Here is a 19347-nt window from a genome sequence, read left to right as displayed (position 1 = left end):
GTTTTGGACGTTTTATTCCAAAGCGACTAGAAAAGGGAACATCACGACTGCCAGAACTGCTGCCCAAGACAACTTACTGACCGCGGGATCACTGGGCGACGACATCCTCGCCATCCAATCGCCGGGAAGTCCGGAGAGAAGGCTCTCTGGATTGGTTAGTGGAAACATCGCTCCAGGTTCATTCAAGAAGGGGCTGGGCCGGCGGCATCACTGGCCAATCAGAGGACGCAGAAGGCGGGCTTTGCTGGAGAAGAGTGGCGTGGATCCTATCTCGCAAGGCGAAACTCGGCCAGTCAGAACGGCCTGCCGCGAAGCTGGGGGCGTGGCCTCTGGCCTCCGGCTCGAGGCCGCGTGGGCTGGCGTGCGGAATGGGCGGGGCGAGCGGTGTCAGCGGCGGAGCCGGATGCGGGCGGTGCCGCCGCTGCGGCGGCCCTGGGGATGGGCGGAGCCCCAGTCGCTAGTGCTGGTGGCCGCCGCCGCTGCCCGAGCCGTCGCCTCTCTTCCCGCGCGTCGCTGCTAATTTGGGTGGCGGTATGCTGGGGAAGGGGGTAGTCGGCGGTGGCGGCGGCACCAAGACGCCCAAGCCGTCCTTCGTGTCGTACGTGCGCCCTGAGGTGAGGAGACGCCGCGCGGGCTGGGCGTCGGGGCTGCAGCGGCTGGGGTAAGGGGCGCCGGGAGCCCCTGCCCGGCCTTGGGGAGGGCCGCTGGGCGTTTCCTGCTCGGCGGCTGTGGGGAGCCCGGCGGGGTGAGGCGCTGCGGCCTCCCCGCGGGCCTGGGTGGGGCCCCTCGCGCGGGCAGGCAGGTGCCCCGGCGTTGGGCCCGGCTCTCTGGCGACTGGATGGGGGGCCCGAGGTGGGGAGGCACTGCGGCTCGCGACGCCCTGTGGTGCACCGCGGGAGGGAGTAGGGGCGGGTCCGGGACGGTTGGCCGGGTCCGCCGAGCGGGCCCGCAGCCCAGGTGTGTGTGTCCTGGCCTTGGGTTTTCCCAGGGAGAGTGAGAGCCCGCCTGTCCCAGCAGCCTGCTTCTAAGTGCGGTCGGATGCCCCGGCGGGACGCCGTTGGCGGCTCTCACCTCCCTTCCGCGCTGCGCCTAGAAACCGAGGGGTCTCCCGGCTTCAGTGGGTCTCTGTGACCCCCCACCCCGCTTTTGGTCGCTTCTCCCCCCACCCCCCGTCATTTCACCCTATCACCATCACCCTCTCCTCCGCCTCTTGCTGTCCTGAATTTTACTGGCAAGAAGTTCATTCATTCATTCAGCAAACACTGTCTGAGCTCCTACTGTGTGCCAGGCCCTGTTCTGAGCACTTGAGATGGCCATCAGTGAGCCGAACAGAAATCCCTGCGCTCCTGGAATTGGCAGGAAGGGAAGACAAGCCGGAGGAAGCTATAGCCATAGCATATTGTAGTGTCTTAGAAGGTGGGAAAGGAACATGGGAGAGAAAAGGCATGCTGTCATTCTCTCAGAAATGACAGTGAGCCAAGACTTAGGACAGGGAGTCTGAGGGAGGAGGAGTCCAGGTAGAGGGACCTGGGGAACCCTCGTGAAGGTAGTGGAGTTGGAGGTGTGTCAGGTGGCTGGGCGGAGGCACGGTGGGCGAGATCAGAATCTGTAGACCCCACTGAGAACTTCCTGAGCAGGAGCGCTTAATCCACATGCCTGATTAGGTGCCCCCTCGTGTTGGATTTGCCCTCTCCAGCACATGAGTCAGCGACTTGTGGAAGTGCTACTGAGTTCTGTAAGCCCCCCTGGGGCCTTTGCATATGTATCTTCAAAATCAGGAGATGTGTACTCTTGAAATGGATCTTATTTTTAGCCCTGATTTTCAAATAAAAACCACTTCCTCTGGTAGCACTTAATATGGAGTCAGGGACATCTTAACTTTTCAGCAGGCTTGCCTTGTATGTAAGTAATGTGGTCGGTTTCTCTTTGTGTCTTTTTTTTGATAGAGCCCTAGTTGAAGTGCAACTGATCTTTAACCTTTCCTCTTCAGTGAGATTAAATTTAACAAGTGGAAAGTCTTCTGAAATGTGGCTAGAGTTCAAGAACGTTCAAATTCTTCATCCACCAAGTGCACATGTTGTAATTAGACATGTTTTCCCTCTGCCCACTGTGCCTGATATATTTCCTTTGAGGGATAATAAGGGAAGGGGAGTGGTTCAGCTCCAAAAGAAGCCCGAAGTGGTCACATTTTTCAGATCCTCAGAGTTGGCAGTTTTGTTTCCTTGCAGTGACATCATGCTGTGTAGATGTTACACTTTGTTGTAGACTGCCTCTGAAAGTATTTTGTGACATCAGACAAGGATCCGGCATAAATTGTGGGTCGTTTTTTAAAAGATAACTTAGATAGGGGGGAGGTGAGAAAATAGTGTATTTTTTTAAAAAAATTTTCTTTGAGAGGTAGAGTTAGAGAGAGAGGGAGAGGGACAGAGAGAGAGGTCTTCCATCTGCTTGTTCACTCCCCAAATGGCTACAACGGCTGGAGCTGGACCTGTCCGGAGCCAGGAGCCAGGATCTTCTTCCAAGTCTCCCACACAGGTGCAGGGGTCCAAAGACTTGGGCCATCTTCTACTGCTTCCCCAGGCCATAGCAGAGAGCTGGATTGGATTTGGAGCAGCCAGGACTCCCAACTGGTGCCCACATGGGATGCCAGTGCTGCAGGCAGAAGCTTAGCCTACTATGCCACAGAGTCAGCTCCGAAAACAATGTATTTTTAAGGCTATCGCTTCTGCTGGATGTCACATATTACTGGAGATGCATAGGGGCAGCATTGAGGTAGAGCTTATGTGTCTCTGAGAGCCCCAGGTCTGGTTGGCTCTCCCAGTGGGAGAGGCCCTTAGAATAATTTCTTTTCTTTTCTTTTTTTTCTTTTCTTTTTTTTTTTTTTTTGACAGGCAGAGTGGACAGTGAGAGAGAGAGACAGAGAGAAAGGTCTTCCTTTGCCGTTGGTTCACCCTCCAATGGCCGCCGCGGCCGGCGCGCTGCGGCTGGTGCACCGCGCTGATCCGATGGCAGGAGCCAGGAGCCAGGTGCTTTTCCTGGTCTCCCATGGGGTGCAGGGCCCAAGCACCTGGGCCATCCTCCACTGCACTCCCTGGCCACAGCAGAGAGCTGGCCTGGAAGAGGGGCAACCGGGACAGAATCCGGCGCCCCGACCGGGACTAGAACCCGGTGTGCCTGCGCTGCAAGGCGGAGGATTAGCCTAGTGAGCCGCGGCACCGGCTCTTAGAATAATTTCTGAAGACTGTTATTTACTGTCTCTACTCTCCTTTCCTTCATATTGTCCTTGTCCTTACTGCTGTTAGTGTGTGCCTTGCTATCACTTTTTTTTTCTTAAAGATTTACCTATTTATTTGAAATTCAGAGTTACACAAAGAGAGAAGGAGAGCGAGGCGAGACCGAAAGAGAAAGGTCTTCCATCTGCTGGTTCACTCCCCAATTGGCTGCTGTGGTCGGAGTTGTGCTGATCCAAAGCCAGGAGCCAGGAGCCTCTAACAGGTCTCCCTTGTGGGTGCAGGGGCCCAAGGACTTGGGATGCCGGTACAGCAGGCGGTGGCTTTACCTGTTATGCCACAGCGCCGGCCCCCATCACTTCTTTCTCTCTATGGCTTTTACTAGCTGGGAAATCACAGCAACCCCCCCCCCCCTTTTTTTTTTTGACAGGCAGAGTGGACAGTGAGAGAGACAGAAAGGTCTTCCTTTTGCCATTGGTTCACCCTCCAATGGCCGCCGCGGCCAGCGTGCTGCGGCCGGTGCATCGCGCTGATCCGATGGCAGGAGCCAGATGCTTCTCCTGGTCTCCCATGGGGTGCAGGGCCCAAGCACCTGGGCCATCCTCCACTGCACTCCCTGGCCACAGCAGAGAGCTGGCCTGGAAGAGGGGCAACCGGGACAGAATCCGGCGCCCTGACCGGAACTAGAACCTGGTGTGCCGGTGCTGCAAGGCGGGGTATTAGCCTAGTGAGCAACGGCGCTGGCCAACAGCTGGCCTTTTTTTGTGGCAGAGGACTGGTACACTAGAACAACCTTTATGCCTTCCAATGTAATGATACCTGCACTTGGTAATAAACTTATCCTTGGCTGATCAGATCTTTTTTTTTTTTTTTTTTTTTTTTAACTTTTATTTAATGCATATAATTTTCCAAAGTACGACTTATGGATTACAATGGCTTCCCCCCCATACCGTCCCTCCCACCCACAACCCTCCCCTTTCCCATTCCCTCTCCCCTTCCATTCACATCAAGATTCATTTTCGATTATCTTAATATACAGAAGATCAGCTTAGTATACATTAAGTATGGATTTCAACAGTTTGCTCCCACACAGAAACATAAAGTGAAAAATAATAGATGATTTTTTTAAATGATGATGAAATCAGAGCAGACCTATTGTCATGTTTAATCCCAGTGAGAGTCAAGTTGGGAATTGATAATTTTTTTTTTTTTTTTTTTTTACAGAGGATCAGTTTAGTATGCATTAAGTAAGGATTTCAACAGTTTGCACCCCCATAGAAACACAAAGTGAAATATATTGTTTGAGTACTCGTTATAGCATTAAATCTCGATGTACAGCACATTAAGGATAGAGATCCTACATGAGGAGTAAGTGCACAGTGACTCCTGTTGTTGACTTTACCAATTGACACTCCTGTCTATGGCATCAGTAATCTCCCTATGCTCTAGTCATGAGTTTCCAAGGCTATGGAAGCCCTCTGAGTTCTCCGACTCTTATCTTGTTTAGACAAGGTCATAGTCAAAGTGGAGGTTCTCTCCTCCCTTCAGAGAAAGGTACCTCCTTCTTTGATGACCTGTTCTTTCCACTGGGATCTCACTCGCAGAGATCTTTTGCCAGAGTGTCTTGGCTTTCCATGCCTGAAATACTCTCATGAGCTTTTCAGCCAGCTCCGAATGCCTTTAGGGCTGATTCTGAGGCCAGAGTGCTATTTAGGACATCTGCCATTCGGCTGATCAGATCTTAAGTACTAGCCTTCATTAGGCTAGTCTAACAAGAGTCAGTACTTTGTGTTAAAAATAAATGTGATGGGGCTGGTGCTGTGGCACAGCAGGTAAAACTGCCATCTGCAGTGCTGGTATCCCATATGGGCGCTGGTTCTAGTCCCGGCTGTTCCACTTCTGATCCAGCTCTCTACTGTGGCCTGGGAGGGCAGTAGAAGATGTCCCAAATCCTTGGGCCCCTGCACCCACGTGGGAGACCCAGAAGAAGCTCCTGGCTCCTGGCTTTGGATTGGTGCAGCTCTGGCTGTTGCGGCCAATTGGGGAATGAACCAGTGATGGAAGACCTCTCTCTCTGCCTCTCCTCTCAGTGTGTAACTCTGACTTTCAAATAAATAAACCTTTAAAAAAAATGTGCAGGGGTGGGCATTTGGCCTTAACAGTTAGGATACTTGTTGGAATGCCTCTGTCCCATTCAGAGTTTCTGGGTTTTAGTCCAGGCTCTACTCTTAATTCCAGCTTCCTGCTAAAGTGTACCCTTGGAGGCAGCAGGTGATGGCTCAAGTACTTTGATCCTTGCCACCCATATAGGAGACCTGGACTGGGTTCCTGGCTCCAGGCTTTAGCCTGGTCCAGGACTTGCCCAGTCCTGGCCATTATAGGTATTTGGGAGGTGAACCAACAGCTGGGAGTATGTTCTCTGTCTCTCTCAGATAAATAAATTCTCAAATAACTAAAATTTTTTTAAAAGATTTATTTGAAAGGTAGAGTGATAGAGATTTTTCATCTGTAATTCACTCCCCAAGTAGCCTCAACAGCAAGAGCTGGGCCAGACCTAAGCCAGGAGCACCATCCGTGTCTTCCATATGGGTAGCAGGGACTTAAGTACTTGAACCATTATCTGTTGCTTCCCAGGCACATTAGTAGTGAGCTGGATGAGAAACAGAGAAGCCAGGACTTGAACTGGCACTCCCATTTAGGATGCTGCCATCCCAAACAGTGGCTTAACCTGCTGTGCCATAGTGCCTGCCCCTAAGTAAATTTTTAAAAAAGTGCTTAACTGGTTAAAATATTTGAAGATGATGTTTTTAAACATGGTGGTCTTATTTTTCCCTTGTGGTTACACCCTAAAATGAGGGCTAGTAGCTCATTGTAGCTTTTCTTTTTTTAATTTTTAAAATTGATTTTCATTTTGTTAGAAAGGCAGAGAGAGAGAAAGATCTTACATCCAATGGTTCATCCCCTAAGTGCTTGCAATTTCCACGGCTGGGCCAGGCTAGAGCCAGGAGCCAGAACTCAATCCAGGTCTCCCATGTAGGTGGCAGGGACCCAGCTGCTTTTGAGCTATTACCTTCTGCCTGCCACAGTGTACATTAGCAGAAAGCTGCACTGAAGCAGAACCAGGACTCCAGTCAACCACCGATCAGGGATGTAGGCATCCTTCACAGTGTCTTAAATACTGTGCCAAGCTCTTGCCCTAGCTTCCCTTTTCCAAATTGGATATTGGGGCTGGCATTGTGGTATAGCAGGTAAATCTGCTGCCTTCGACACCAGCATCCCATATGGGTGCCGGTTCATGTCCTGGCTGCTCCAATTTTGATCCAGTTTCGTGTTAATGGCCTGGGAAAAGCAGTGGAAGATGGCCCAAATCTTTGGGCCCCTATCACCTACATGGGAGACCTAGATGAAGTTCCTGGCTTCAGCCTGGTCCAGCCCTGGCCATGTGGCCATCTGGGGAGTGAACCAACGGATGGAAGATCTCTCTATCTGTCTCTGTCCCTCCGTCTCTCTCTATGTAACTCTGCCTTTCAAATGAATAATAAATAAATCTTTTTAAAAAAAGATTTGAAAGAGTTATACAGAAAGAGAAGGAGGAGAGGCAGCGAGAGGTCTTCCATCTGCTGGTTCACTCTCCAATTGGCTGCAACGGCTGGAGCTGAGCCGATTCAAAGCCAGGAGCCAGGAGCTTCTTCTGGGTCTCCCACGCGTATTCAGTGGCCCTAAGGATTTGGGCCATCTTCTACTGCTTTCCCAGGCCATAGCAGAGAGCTGGATCAGAAGTGGAGCAGCCGGGACTCCAGCTGGCAGCCATATGACATGCTAGCACTGCAGGTGGTGGCCTTACCCACTATGCCACAGCCCTGGCCCCATTAAATGGTTTTCTGTTTGGTCACCTTCTCTGGTGCTGAATGACAATTCTGATTCTTCAAGATTAACAGTTCTCTCTTCAGTTAACTTGAAATTGTAACCTCTGGTTTGATAATTTATAGTAATTAGAAATGCTTGCAGGCCAGTGGGTGGCATAGCAGATAAAGCTGCTGCTTGCAGTGTTGGCATCCCCTTTTGGTGCGGTTTCGAGTCCCAGCTGCTCCACTTCTGATCCAGCTCTCTGCTATAGCCTGGGAGAGCAGTAGAAGTTGGTTCAAGTGCTTGGGCCCCTGCACCAGCATGGGAGACCTGGAAGAAGCTCCTGCCTCCTGGCTTCAGATTGCCCCAGCTCCCGCCATTGCTGCCATCTAGGGAGTGAACCAGTGGAAGGAAGACCTCTCTCTCTGTCTCTCTGCTTCTACCTCTGTAAGTCTGCCTTTCAAATAAGTAAATAAATTTTTTTTTTTTTAAAGAAAGAAATGCTTGGTGACTATATCCAGAAACTTGTATCTAAAAGATCATTAGTTCTTGTCCTAAGAGAAAGTTCTGATTTAACAAGAGCCCATTCCAAGTATATGTTCTTTTAAAACTGACCAGGAAGAATTTAGCTTTCAGGTTGCTGCTGACTTGTACTTGTGTGGTATTCCAGAATGTACTTTCTATCAGAGCTTAGGTCAGTATTTGACTTAATAGTTATCAATGAGTTATTTGTGGATTTTTTTTTTTAATCTACTTCAACGCTGTGCTATTCCTTTGTTGTACAAATGTGGAAGCAAAAGCTCTGCAAGGTTAAATGTCCTGAAGAAAGATAAGAATTGTCTCCCAGAGGCCAGTATGGAGATCACTGATGGTCATTTCTTTGGCTGTCAGAGGACGTTAAGAGTCCTTCCTGGGGTGAGTGTTGTGGCACAGAGGGTTGAACTGCTGCTTGGAACACTTGCATCTCATATTGGAGTGCCTGGTTTGAGTCCAGTCTTTCTCTCCCTCTTTCTTCTTCTGATCCAAGTTACTGCTGATACTTCTGGGAGGCAGCAGATGATGGCTCAAGTACTCGAGTCCCTGGCACCTGCATGAGAGACCCAGATGGAGTTCCTCACTCCTGGCTTTGGTTTGGCCCAGCCTCAGCTGTGGCAGGCACTTGGGAAATGGACCAGTGGATGGAAGATCTCTCTTTATCCTCCCTCTCTCTTTGTCACTCTGCCAGTAAAATAAATAAATAATAATTTTTTTTTTTTTTTAGAGTTCTTCCTAAAATAATCACTTTCTTAGCTGTGGCTTTAGTCTGATGACCTGTCTTCAGCTTCCGCTTTTTAAACCCTGCATGTGCTTCCTGTGGCATCTCCCTGGGTTAAATCCAACACCATACAGCTTCTGCAGATGGAGCATCAAAAGGCACCATGAGGCTCTGTCAAGTAACACTTCCTGCAGCTTGATCAAAGAGCATCCACATGGAGAGCCACCATCACTTCTGCACCCTGCTTCCATCTCCAGTGTTAACATCAAAGCTTCTGTCAGTATGCTAGGCTGTGGAGATCCCATTCTTAGCAATTTAAACTTCTAGATCTTTTTATTTCTTTTTTAAAAAATTATTTATTTTATTTGAAAGTCAGAGTTACACAGAGATAGAAGGAGAGGCAGAGAGAGAAAGAGGGAGAGAAAGAGGTCTTCCATCCACTGGTTCACTCCCCAATTGGCCGAAACAACTGGAGCTGTGCCAATCCGAAGCCACAGACCAGGAGCTTCTTCCAGACCCAAGCACTTGGGCCATCCTCCACTGTTTTCCCAGGCCATAAGCAGTGAGCTGGATAGAAAGTAGAGCAACTGGGTCTCGAACTGGCACTCATATGGGATGCTGGCACTGCAGTCAGCAGCTTTACCCACTATGCCACAGCGCTGGCCCCAAGCTCTAGATCTTTCTCTGAACATCCTCAACAGGATGTTGTATGTTCATGGATTATTTACACAATAAAGCATGCTGGTGTAGCAGTATGCTTTACAGATAATTCTATTTCCAGGGACCAAAGATTTTTTTTAATCATGATATGAAAAAGTAAACCTTAATTATTTTTATTTTATTTTATTATTATTATTTTTTTTTATTTGACAGCTAGAGTTAGAAAGTGAGAGACAGACAGAGAGAAAGCGCCGCTACGGCCGGCGCTGCGCCGATCCAAAGCCAGGAGCCAGGTGCTTCCTCCTGGTCTCCCATGCGGGTGCAGGGGCCCAAGCACTTGGGCCATCCTCCACTGCCCTCCCAGGCCACAGCAGGGAGCTGGACTGGAAGAGGAGCAACCGGGAGTAGAACCTGGCGCCCATATGGGATGCTGGCGCCACAGGCAGAGGATTAACAAAGTGAGCTATGGCGCCAGCCTCAACCCAAGTTGTTTTCTACAAGGGTCCACCCTTGGTTTTTCTTTGTTAACACTTGGGACTTCTGGTGTGTCTTTTTTGAGATGCTATGGAAGGCAGTAGGTTTGCAGTCTTTGATAAGAAAACATAGGGGTTTAGAAAAAGACTAAAGCTGGCTGGTGCCGCGGCTCAATAGGCTAATCTTTTGCCTGGGGCACCGGCACCCCGGGTTCTAGTCCCGGTCGGGGTGCCGGATTCTGTCCCGGTTGCTCCTCTTCCAGTCCAGCTCTCTGCCGTGGCCCAGGAAGGCAGTGGAGGATGGCCCAGGTCCTTGGTCGCTGCACCCACATGCACCCAGCGGCCATTGGGGGATGAATCAATGGAAAAAGGAAGACCTTTCTCTCTGTCTCCCTCTCTCTGTCTACTCTGTCCAAAAAAAAAAAAAAAAAACAAACAAACAAAAAAAACTAAAGCCAAAGTTTTGCTTTTTTAGAGTTATGTCCCTTGTAGCCCCCTGTGGGATCCTATATGAGATTTAGCAAATACAGATAGATGTTCCAGTGGAGTTTTGATCGCACATTCATTCAGTGACATTGATAAACCAAAGTTGTTTCATACTAACACCCCAGTGTTACTCTCACTGAATCAGGTTTTATGGTGGATGGGAGCCATATATAAATATTTTCTTGAGCTTCAGAATGAATTATTAAAATAATTTCAAGGCCGGTGCCGCGGCTCACTATGCTAATCCTCCACCTTGCGGCGCCGGCACACCGGGTTCTAGTCCTGGTTGCCCCTCTTCCAGTCCAGCTCTCTGCTGTGGCCCCGGGAAGGCGGTGGAGGATGGCCCAAGTACTTGGGCCTGCACCCCATGGGAGACCAGGATAAGTACCCGGCTCCTGCCATGGGATCAGCGCGGTGCGCCGGCCACAGTGCGCCGGCCATTGGAGGGTGAACCAACGGCAAAGGAAGACCTTTCTCTCTGTCTCTCTCTCTCACTCTCCATTCTGCCTGTCAAAAAATACAAAATAAAAAAAAATTGCAAGATAAGTAGGAAGGTAAGACTGAACTGGAATAATTCTTTTAGCCTTGAATCTTTTATTGCTTTGGAAAAAGAAAGGAACTAAGAGTAAAGAGAGACTCAAGGGGGGCCAGCGCTGTAGCCTAGTGGGTAAAGTCGCCGCCTGCAGTGCCGACACCCCATATGGGTGCCGGTTCAAGTCTCTGGCTACTCCACTTCCGGAAAGCAGTAGAAGATGGCCCAAGTCCTTGGGCCCCTGTATCCTCGTGGGAGACCCGAAAGAAGCTCCTGGCTCCTGGCTTCTGATCTGCACAGCTCTAGCTGTTGTGGCCAACTGGGGAGTGAGCCAGTGGATAGAAGACCTCTTTCTGCCTCTCCTCCTCTCTGTGTAACTCTGAATTTTAAATAAATAAATTAATTAATCTTTCAAAAAAAAAAAAAAAAAAAGAGAGGGACTCTAGGAAGCAGTAAAGCTGTCAGAGATAAAAAGACTCCCGAAGGTGTGCCTTCTGCACACCTTCCGTATCACAGCTCTAAGGGAAGCAAGAACTTGTCCGTGGTTCTTCCTTACTGGCTGTGAGGCCAGTTTCTGTAAGCTTCAGTTGTATTTCAGCTGTGTTTGAAAAATGGGAGTAATAGTAATAACATCTTAAATGATAAGTACATATGAACATGAATGCATATTGAATGTGATTATGCATGAAGAGCCCTTGGGAGAGTACTTGGCACACAGTTAACCTTAAGAGAAAAGGGCTATTGTTATTCACAAGTTGTGGGACAGAATCACTTGGGTGATTTCAGAGACGGGCTTACTCATTAATCTTAGAGTATAGAAAATTTTTCCTGGCTAAGTAAAAGTAGAGTATTTTGTGGTGGTGGTTAATGAAAGTATTTTGTTGTGGTTGTTGCCATGGTATCATGCCAGGAAAGTTCACTGTGTGCTGATTCTTTTCTTGAAATACTCTTTGCTATCTCTCAAAGTTTCTTTTCCTCTTTTTTTGTTCCTTTATAATTTGAGAATGATGTGATTATCTTTAAAATTCCAATCTAATGAGTATCCTTAAATTTCACTTTCTTCATTATTAACATTTGGCCTTTGATGTTTTTCTAGTTTCATCATGTGGACTTATTTTTCATCTTTCCTTATTTCTAATGCTCTGTCATAGACCATATTTTGCCATTTATCACACCTGTTCAGTGATTCACTTAAAATGCAGGTGAATCAGGGCCCGTGCTGTGGCATAGTGGGTAAAGCCGCTGGCTGTAGTGCCGGCATCCCATATGGGCACTGGTTCGAGTCCTGGCTGCTCCACCTCCGATTCACCTCTCTGCTGTAGCCTGGGAAAGCAGTGGAGACCTGGAAGAAGCTCCTAGCTCCTGGCTCCTGGCTTCGGATCCGCGCAGCTTTGGCTGTCTCAGCCAATTGGGGAGTGAGGCGGCAGATGGAAGACCTCTCTCTCTGCCCCTCCTTCTCTCTCTGTGTAACTCTGACTTTCAAATAAATAAATCTTTAAAAAAATACAGGTAAATTGAATCAAGTCAAATGAAAATTAGCAGGAGTGGTGTTGTGGCATATGGGGTAAAGCCACAAACCTGTGTCCTGGCTGCTCCACTTTCAGTCCAACTCCCTGCTAATGGCCTGGACAAAGAAGTAGGAAGATGGCCTAAGTGCTGGGACCCCTGAACCCACGTGGGAGACCTGGATGAAGTTCTGCACTTTGACCTGACTCAGTCCTGGCCACTGTGGCTACCAGTAGATAGAACATCTCAAGATTTCTGACTCTCCCTCTCTCTCTGTAACTCTGACTTTCAAATAAACAAATCTTTAAAAAATAATCATAATTAGGGGCTAGTGCTATGGCTTAGCGGGTGAAGCCACTGTCTGTGGTGCCAGCATCCCACATGGGTGCCAGTTCGAGTACCGGCTGCTCCACTTCTGATCCAGCTCTTTGCTATGGTCTGGGAAAGCAATAGAAGATGGCCGAAGCCCTTGGGCCCCTGCACCTGTCTGGGAGACCCAAGAGAGGCTCCTGGCTCCTAGCTTCAGATTGGCACAGCTCTGGCTGTTGCACCCATCTGTGGAGTGAGCCAGTGGCTGAAAGATCTCTGTCTCTCTGTTTCTGCCTCTCTGGAACTCTGCCTTTCAAATAAAAAAATAAATCTTTTTAAAAAGTCATAGTTAGGATAAGTAAAAGGAATTATCTCTTGGAAGTTACAACTTTATTTTTAAAAGATTTATATGTGTATTTATTTGAAAGGCAGAGTAACAGAGTCAGAGGGAAAAGAGAGAGGAAGAGATCTTCCATTTGCTGGTTCATTCTCCCAGTGGCCACAAGGGCCAGTCAGGAGTCTTTAACTTTATCCTGGTCTCCCACACAGATAGCAGAGGTCCAGGTACTTGGGCCATCTTCTGCTGCTTTCCCAGGAGTATTAGCAGGGAGCTGGACCAGAAGTGAAGCAGATGGGGCTCTAACCAGTACTCACTTGGGATGTCAGCATCACAGGTGGCAGCTTAACCCACTGCACCACAATGCCAGTTCCATTTATTTATTTTTTTAAAATATTTATGTTTCACCTACTTGAAAGAGAGATCTTTCATCCACTGGTTTACTCCTTAAGTCCTCATAACAGCCTGGACTGGCCTAAGCGAAACCCAGAAGCCAGAAACTGCATCTAGGTCTCTCATAGTAGCCAGGACTTGAACTGGCACTATCAGATGGGATACAGGCTTCCTAAGCAGCAGTTTAATCTGGTGCCCCACAAAACTGCCCCAACATTATTTCAAAGGCAGTTGCAAGACCATGCTATTTTCATTGCTTATTTGAATACTTTCCCCTTTATAATATTATCATTGCCTTTTTCTCTTCTACCTTGTCCCTCATCATTTCTGACCTGGCTGGAGGGGAACCTGTTAGGTGGCACATTACCTCAGCTGTTTGCTTTTTGGAAGGGAGGCGGTTCAGTCACAAAAAGGCAGTGCTTTGGTGAGGGTGGGAGTCACAGGAAGTTCTGGCCACAGAGGTGAAATGTTTTGAAGTCTACCTTTCCCATGTGACAGATTGCCAGCTGTGTTTCAGACAATGGCCCTACACTGCTGGTTTTCATTTTTGTTTTTGCTAAGAGAGTTTTAAAATACCTGAGAATACTTTGAAGGGGAAGAGCCAGTTTTTCCAGTCAGAAATCTCACAAGTGGGCATTTGGCCCAGCAGTTAAAATGCTGTGTTCCACCTCAGAGTGCCTGAGTTCAACTGCAGCTTCCCTCTAATACTCACCCTGGAAGACAGCAGTGATGGCCAAACTCCCATGTTTATACTTCATGCCTTTTCCATCGACTCTAAATATTGTTTGTTGGTCCTTCTGTTTCTCATCCCATAGCTACCTACCTACTTACCTGTGATCATCCTGCACCCTTCCCAAGTTCCACCCCAGCTTGCTCAGTTTGGCTTCAAGTTTATTTGCCTCAGCTAATCCCTTAATTCTGCTTTTCTCTCTGGAGAAAAAAGAAGTAGCTGGTTTTGGCTTTTCTATTTTAATGACCACTGTCTGCTACCTGCTTGGTAAAGAAGATGGTTCTTCTTAAAGAGGGGAGGGGGACAAGACAAACGCTGTACCTGTAGGTGGTGCCTGAGGAGCTCAGGAAGTCAGGCAGATGCCTCTGAGTGGCAGAAGGTGCATGGGGTCTGTAGGATGTATAGGGGAGGCTCTAAGCTTGAGAGTATGTGTGTGGCTGGTGCTTTAACAGAGAGACAGCTGAGGAATAAACCAAACACAGTAGGAATTTGGGGTTGGCAACAAGGTATCATGACGTTCTGGAAGATACTTGACCTCAGAGGCTTCTGATCCTGGTTTAGCCACTTGATGGTGACCTTCAGCATGTGACTTTGGTTCTCTGGGACTACCTTTTCTCCCCTGCAAAACGTAGATCAGTCTCTTCCCTCTGGCTTATTTTGAGGATGAGAAGTAATAAACCATCTATATCCAGCTTAGGACCTGACACATGGCAGATTTTTAACACTTGCTAGATACCTTATTTTTAATAACTAGAACTGGAATATTACCCAAGCAGCATTTTTGTGTTCCTACCATTTGCAAAACACTCTTAAAATTAGGAATTCAAAGAAACAGTCTGTGCACTCAGCAGTTTCCCATTCTGTTGGGGAGATGACAGGTCACCAGATGGCTCTAATACATGGAGGTAGGAGTTGCCTGCTTATGAGGGCAGCGTGCCCAGAATGCTCTCAGAGCACAGAGGAGGGCCTACTGCAGAACCCACTGCAGCATCTGGCCTGTGTGAAGGCTGTGTAGGGCTTGGAAAGGTCAGCGGTAAAGTGGGATTTGGTGTGCGGGGGTGGGGTGGGGGAGGGAGATAATGTAGTTGGTAGGCAAGAAGGACAACGTTGAAGGGCTTATGTTGGGACTGTGTGGGCAGAGCATCTGTACCCATCCCTTATATAAGGTGTGTGCTTGCATATGTGACAGTGTGATGTCAGGAATAGAATCAGAAAGGCTCTGCTAGGACGTGCAGGAGGATTTCCAAGATTCTTTATGGGTTCCTTATTTCTGTGATGTGCTGCATTACCATTAGATTGGCCTGACCCCAAATGTGCCTGGCACCTTTTCATTTCTCTCCTAGTTCCTCTTGTCCTCCTCCTGCTCCAGGGCTTTCAGCTCCTCCAGCTAACCTAGTGTTTATAGAGTAGCTGTGGAGGAGGTGATGGAGGGGAGGCACAGAAGGCAGTGCCATGTGTGTCTGCAGCTGCTGTTAGTTACTTTCATTAGTTTACAGCAATGACAGGCCCACAACTGCTACCTGACACCTTTTTTTCTGACACTTGTATACAACTCAATATCACCATCTTTACTTTCAATATAATACAGTAGTTAGGAGCATGGATTTGGAATCAGAATTCTGCTGCTTGGTAACTGTGAATTTGGGCTAGCTATTCTACTTCTCTGACACTCAGTTTTCTGATCTGTGAAATATGAATAATAGTAACATCTGTCCAATAGAGTTGCTGTGAAGTTGTGAAGCAATCCACAAAAAGTTCTTAGCGAAGTACCTGGCATGTAGTAAACCTTAAATGTTAATTTTTCACTGCCCCAGAAGCTGCAGGTGTGTGTGTGTGTGTGTGTGTGTGTGTTTAGGTGTTTGTTCTTTGGGCCACAAGTGGAGGTCCTGATGGTGGCAAGACTTGACCTACATTCCCTTTCAGCATTGCTTTTCCTTTGCATTCCCTGAGGTGTGTGCTAGAGATGTGGGTGGCATCCCTCTTGTAGGACCATGCCGTATCCAGCATGGTTACCTTTACAGTTTTTCTTTTCAGTGAGTCATTCTGTGGATTTCCTTTCTGTTTTCGCTTTTCTTGAGGGCTCTAGGAGGACTTGAGGTTTGGGCAGCATGTAAAGTCCAGGGCTGATAATTCCAATTCAGCTTGGCTTCCCTCTCTCTGTGTCTCTCTGTCTCTGTGTCTCTCTGTCTCTGTGTCTCTCTGTCTCTCTTTTAAAGGTTTATTTCAGAGTTAGAGATAAAGAGAGAAAGTGAAAGTCTTCTGTCCACTGGTTCACTCCCCAAATGGCTGGCCAGAGCTGCGTCGATCTGAAGCTGGGAGCCAGGAGCTTCTCCGGGTCTCCTGCGAGGGCGCAGGGGCCCAAGGACTTGAGCCATCTTCTACTGCTTTCCCAGGCCATAGCAGAGAGCTGGATTGGAAGTGGGCAGACGGGACTTGAACTGGCACCCATATGGGATGCCAGCACTGCAGGCTGCTTTACCCACTACATCACAGTGCTACCCCCCCCCCTTTTTTTTTTTGCGAAGTAATAAGGATTTATTGGGGATAGGGCATCCATCAGAATGGAAGGGACAGATAGAGTGTGCCCAGTCTTTTGGACTGGGGAAGAGCGAGGTTATATGATTGAATGGAGAGAACAATACACCTGGGCAGGCCAGGTCAGCAGCTCAGTAGAGTGGCAGCTTCCCTCTCCTTTTAAGGTAGATTTTGTAGCTTTACCTAGTGACCCTACTCCAAACCAGTCACAGCCCCCAGGGTGCCCTTTGTGGGAGCCTCTGTGGTGGTCTGCCTTCATTTGCATTTTGTCACCCTCCCTGTCTAGCATACCTTCCTGCAGTACCTGGGACCACCCACTGCAAGAGCTTGACTGGTCTCTCTGCCTTCCACTGCTTCCAGTCTGTACCACCACAACCCTGCAGCTGGCTGGACTCCTTTTGAACAGAGCCTTTATGGTGTCATTTTCAGATGCAAGAGTCCTCTATTCCCCCTGCCCCTTCCACGGATTCAAATCCTAACAGGTGTTCTGATTCAAATCCTAACAGGTGTTCAGGGCTCACCCAGGATCCTTGTTGCCCCTGGTTTTGTTGAAGGAATGTTAGCTTAGGTTTGGGGGGGCCTGGACTCTGACCAGTCATTTCTGTGTGACTTGGAGAGAGCCTGTTTATTAATTCTTTAGGTCTCCTTTCCTGATTACATGAGAGAGTCTCTTGTATAAACTCTTTTGTAAAGGAGTTGGGACAGGTGAGTGTTTTTTAAAATGTGTTGTTCAAGGAACTATTCAGAGTGAGGCCCTTGAAACAGGGAAGGCTGTGGGTGGCAGAGGCAGGTAGGAATCTGCATTGCTTTAGATTTGTAGGTAACTCTAATCTCTTCTGTCATCCCCTGTTGAGGGGTTATTTCAAATGAATCATATATGAAATCCAAAGAGAGAGCACAAAAAGAAGAGGAAGAGTGTGAGCATAGTTTGAAAAGCACCTGGCGGGCTATATCTAGGGCCCTTGCCCAATAAACCTCTTCGTGGTTTTTTTTTTTTTTTTTTTTTTGAATTATTTGAGAGGCACTGAGACAGAGTGAGCTCCCATTTGCTGGTTCACTCCCTAAATGCCTGCAAAGGCCCCCAATTGGAGCCAAAGCTGGGAGCTCAGTCCACGTTTCCTATGTGAATTAGCAGGAACGCTATTACTTGAACCATCATCACCTGCTATCTCCCAGGGTCTGCTTTAGCAGGGAGCTGAAGCTGGGAATCTAACCCAGGTACTCCAGCATGAGACAGGGGATGTCTTAACATTTAGGCCGATCACCTGCCTCTGCCTCTTGGCATTCTTATTCTTATCTCATAACTGACATTTTCCCTTTCTTTTTATCTTTCTTTTATCATCCATGTTGTCTGTAACTCTGGGTACAGGGTGGTGAAATTGAATATATATTTTCTATTCCTTGTATATAATTGCTGTGTCTGTGGGGATTGTTTCTCCAACAGAATTGTAAGCTCCATGAGATTGGGGCTGTAGTGCTAGCCTCTTGGTGTGGTCTCTGGGGCTAATATTGGCTTTAGTCAGGGCCAAGGGCTTGGTTTCATTCTTGGAGAGAATGGCCTCAGAAGGTGACTGGAGCATCATTTAGTTTCTTTTTCACTTCTGGTGAGTATGATTTGGAGAGCTGAGAAGTATGCTAAGTGTGATCACTAACTACTGTCAGTCCTTATGCCCCAATAATCAGCTTTGGCAAAGCTTTTGGCAAAGCTGCCTTGCTTTGAAGTATTCATTTTAGCTGTTACTGTGGCAGCTGGTTTGTTAAGCCAGTGACCTTTCGTGAGCCTGGAGCTCTAAAATGTCTGACTGCCATTTTGCTTCCTTTGGCAACTTTATATTCTGTCAAGTGAGCAAACCCTCTTTGTTGGATGTGGCTTAGAAAGAATACAAGAACCAAGCTAGGTAACTGGTGAGGTCAGCTCTGTGAGTTCTGAGATTGCCAGTGGTATTTAGGTCTTACCACTTGTTTCCTAACTTGAGTTTCTTACTAAGGAGAGGAATTTTTTAAAATATTTTTTAAAATTATGTATTTGAAAGGCAGAGTGATAGAGAAAGAAAGAATCTTCCATTCTCTGATCCACTCCCCAAATGGCTGCAAATGGTTATGGCTGGTCCAGGTGGAAGCCAGGAGTCTGGAACTCCATCTGGTTCTCTGACATGGGTGGCAGGATTCCAGATACTTTGCCCATCATCTAGTGCTCTCCCAGGTACATTAAAAAGGAGCTGGACTGGAAGCAGAGCAACTGGGACTAGAACTAGCACTCTTAAGATTGCATGCTGGCATCTCAAGCAGTGACTCATCCTGCTGGACCACAATACCAGGCCCTGCCAGAGTTTGATAAGGTGTGTTGTTTGAAGACCTATTGAATGCATAGTGATAATGGTAATTGCTAAGAAGTGTGAATGAATATGATTTCACTCCCTTCAGTAAATGATGAACTTTTTTTTTTTAAACAGGAAGAGTGGACAGTGAGAGAGAGAGACAGAGAGAAAGGTCTTCCTTTTGCCGTTGGTTCACCCTCCAATGGCTGCCGCGGCCGGTGCGCTGCGGCCAGCGCACCGCGCTGATCCGATGGCAGGAGCCAGATACTTACTTATCCTGGTCTCCCATGGGGTGCAGGGCCCAAGTACTTGGGCCATCCTCCACTGCACTCCCTGGCCACAGCAGAGAGCTGGCCTGGAAGAGGGGCAACCGGGACAGAATCCGGCGCCCCGACTGGGACTAGAACCCGGTGTGCTGGCGCCGCAATGGGGAGGATTAGCCTAGTAAGCCGCGGCGCCGGCAAATGATGAACTGTTAAAATGGAGAGATTCAGTTTGTTTCTTAATGAGCAGTAACTTCTTCCTTCTAAAAAAATAAATCTGATGCCAAGAAAAAAATGCAGTATATCTAAATATGAAAGAAAGAGTTCAGAATGGCTATGTGAGTAAGTAAGTACTGCTTAGATGCCAGGGTGGTGCAGTGCCACATTGCTTGTTTCCCTCCCTGGAGATGTGTTACAATTGAAAGAACACTTGATGGTTTACTTAGTAATAGGGAAAAACTACGAGGTGGGTGA

General features: G+C 47.9%; 1 protein-coding gene across 1 annotated transcript in view; it reads left to right on the top strand.

The window, feature by feature from the left end:
* Positions 1 to 355: 355 nt before the first annotated feature.
* The window catches only part of MTMR12 (myotubularin related protein 12), a 102641-nt gene continuing 83649 nt past the window's right edge, over positions 356 to 19347 (top strand). The window contains exon 1 of the mRNA XM_008262096.4: positions 356 to 614. Coding sequence (XP_008260318.1) covers positions 534 to 614 — 81 coding nt within the window. The 5' untranslated portion in view covers positions 356 to 533. The remainder of the gene's footprint in view (positions 615 to 19347) is intronic.

Source organism: Oryctolagus cuniculus, chromosome 14, assembly GCF_964237555.1.
Source record: "Oryctolagus cuniculus chromosome 14, mOryCun1.1, whole genome shotgun sequence".
In the NCBI taxonomy this organism is placed as follows: Eukaryota; Metazoa; Chordata; class Mammalia; order Lagomorpha; family Leporidae; genus Oryctolagus; species Oryctolagus cuniculus.
Note: the sequence above shows the minus strand (reverse complement) of the source record. Positions and strands in the feature narration are given on the sequence as shown.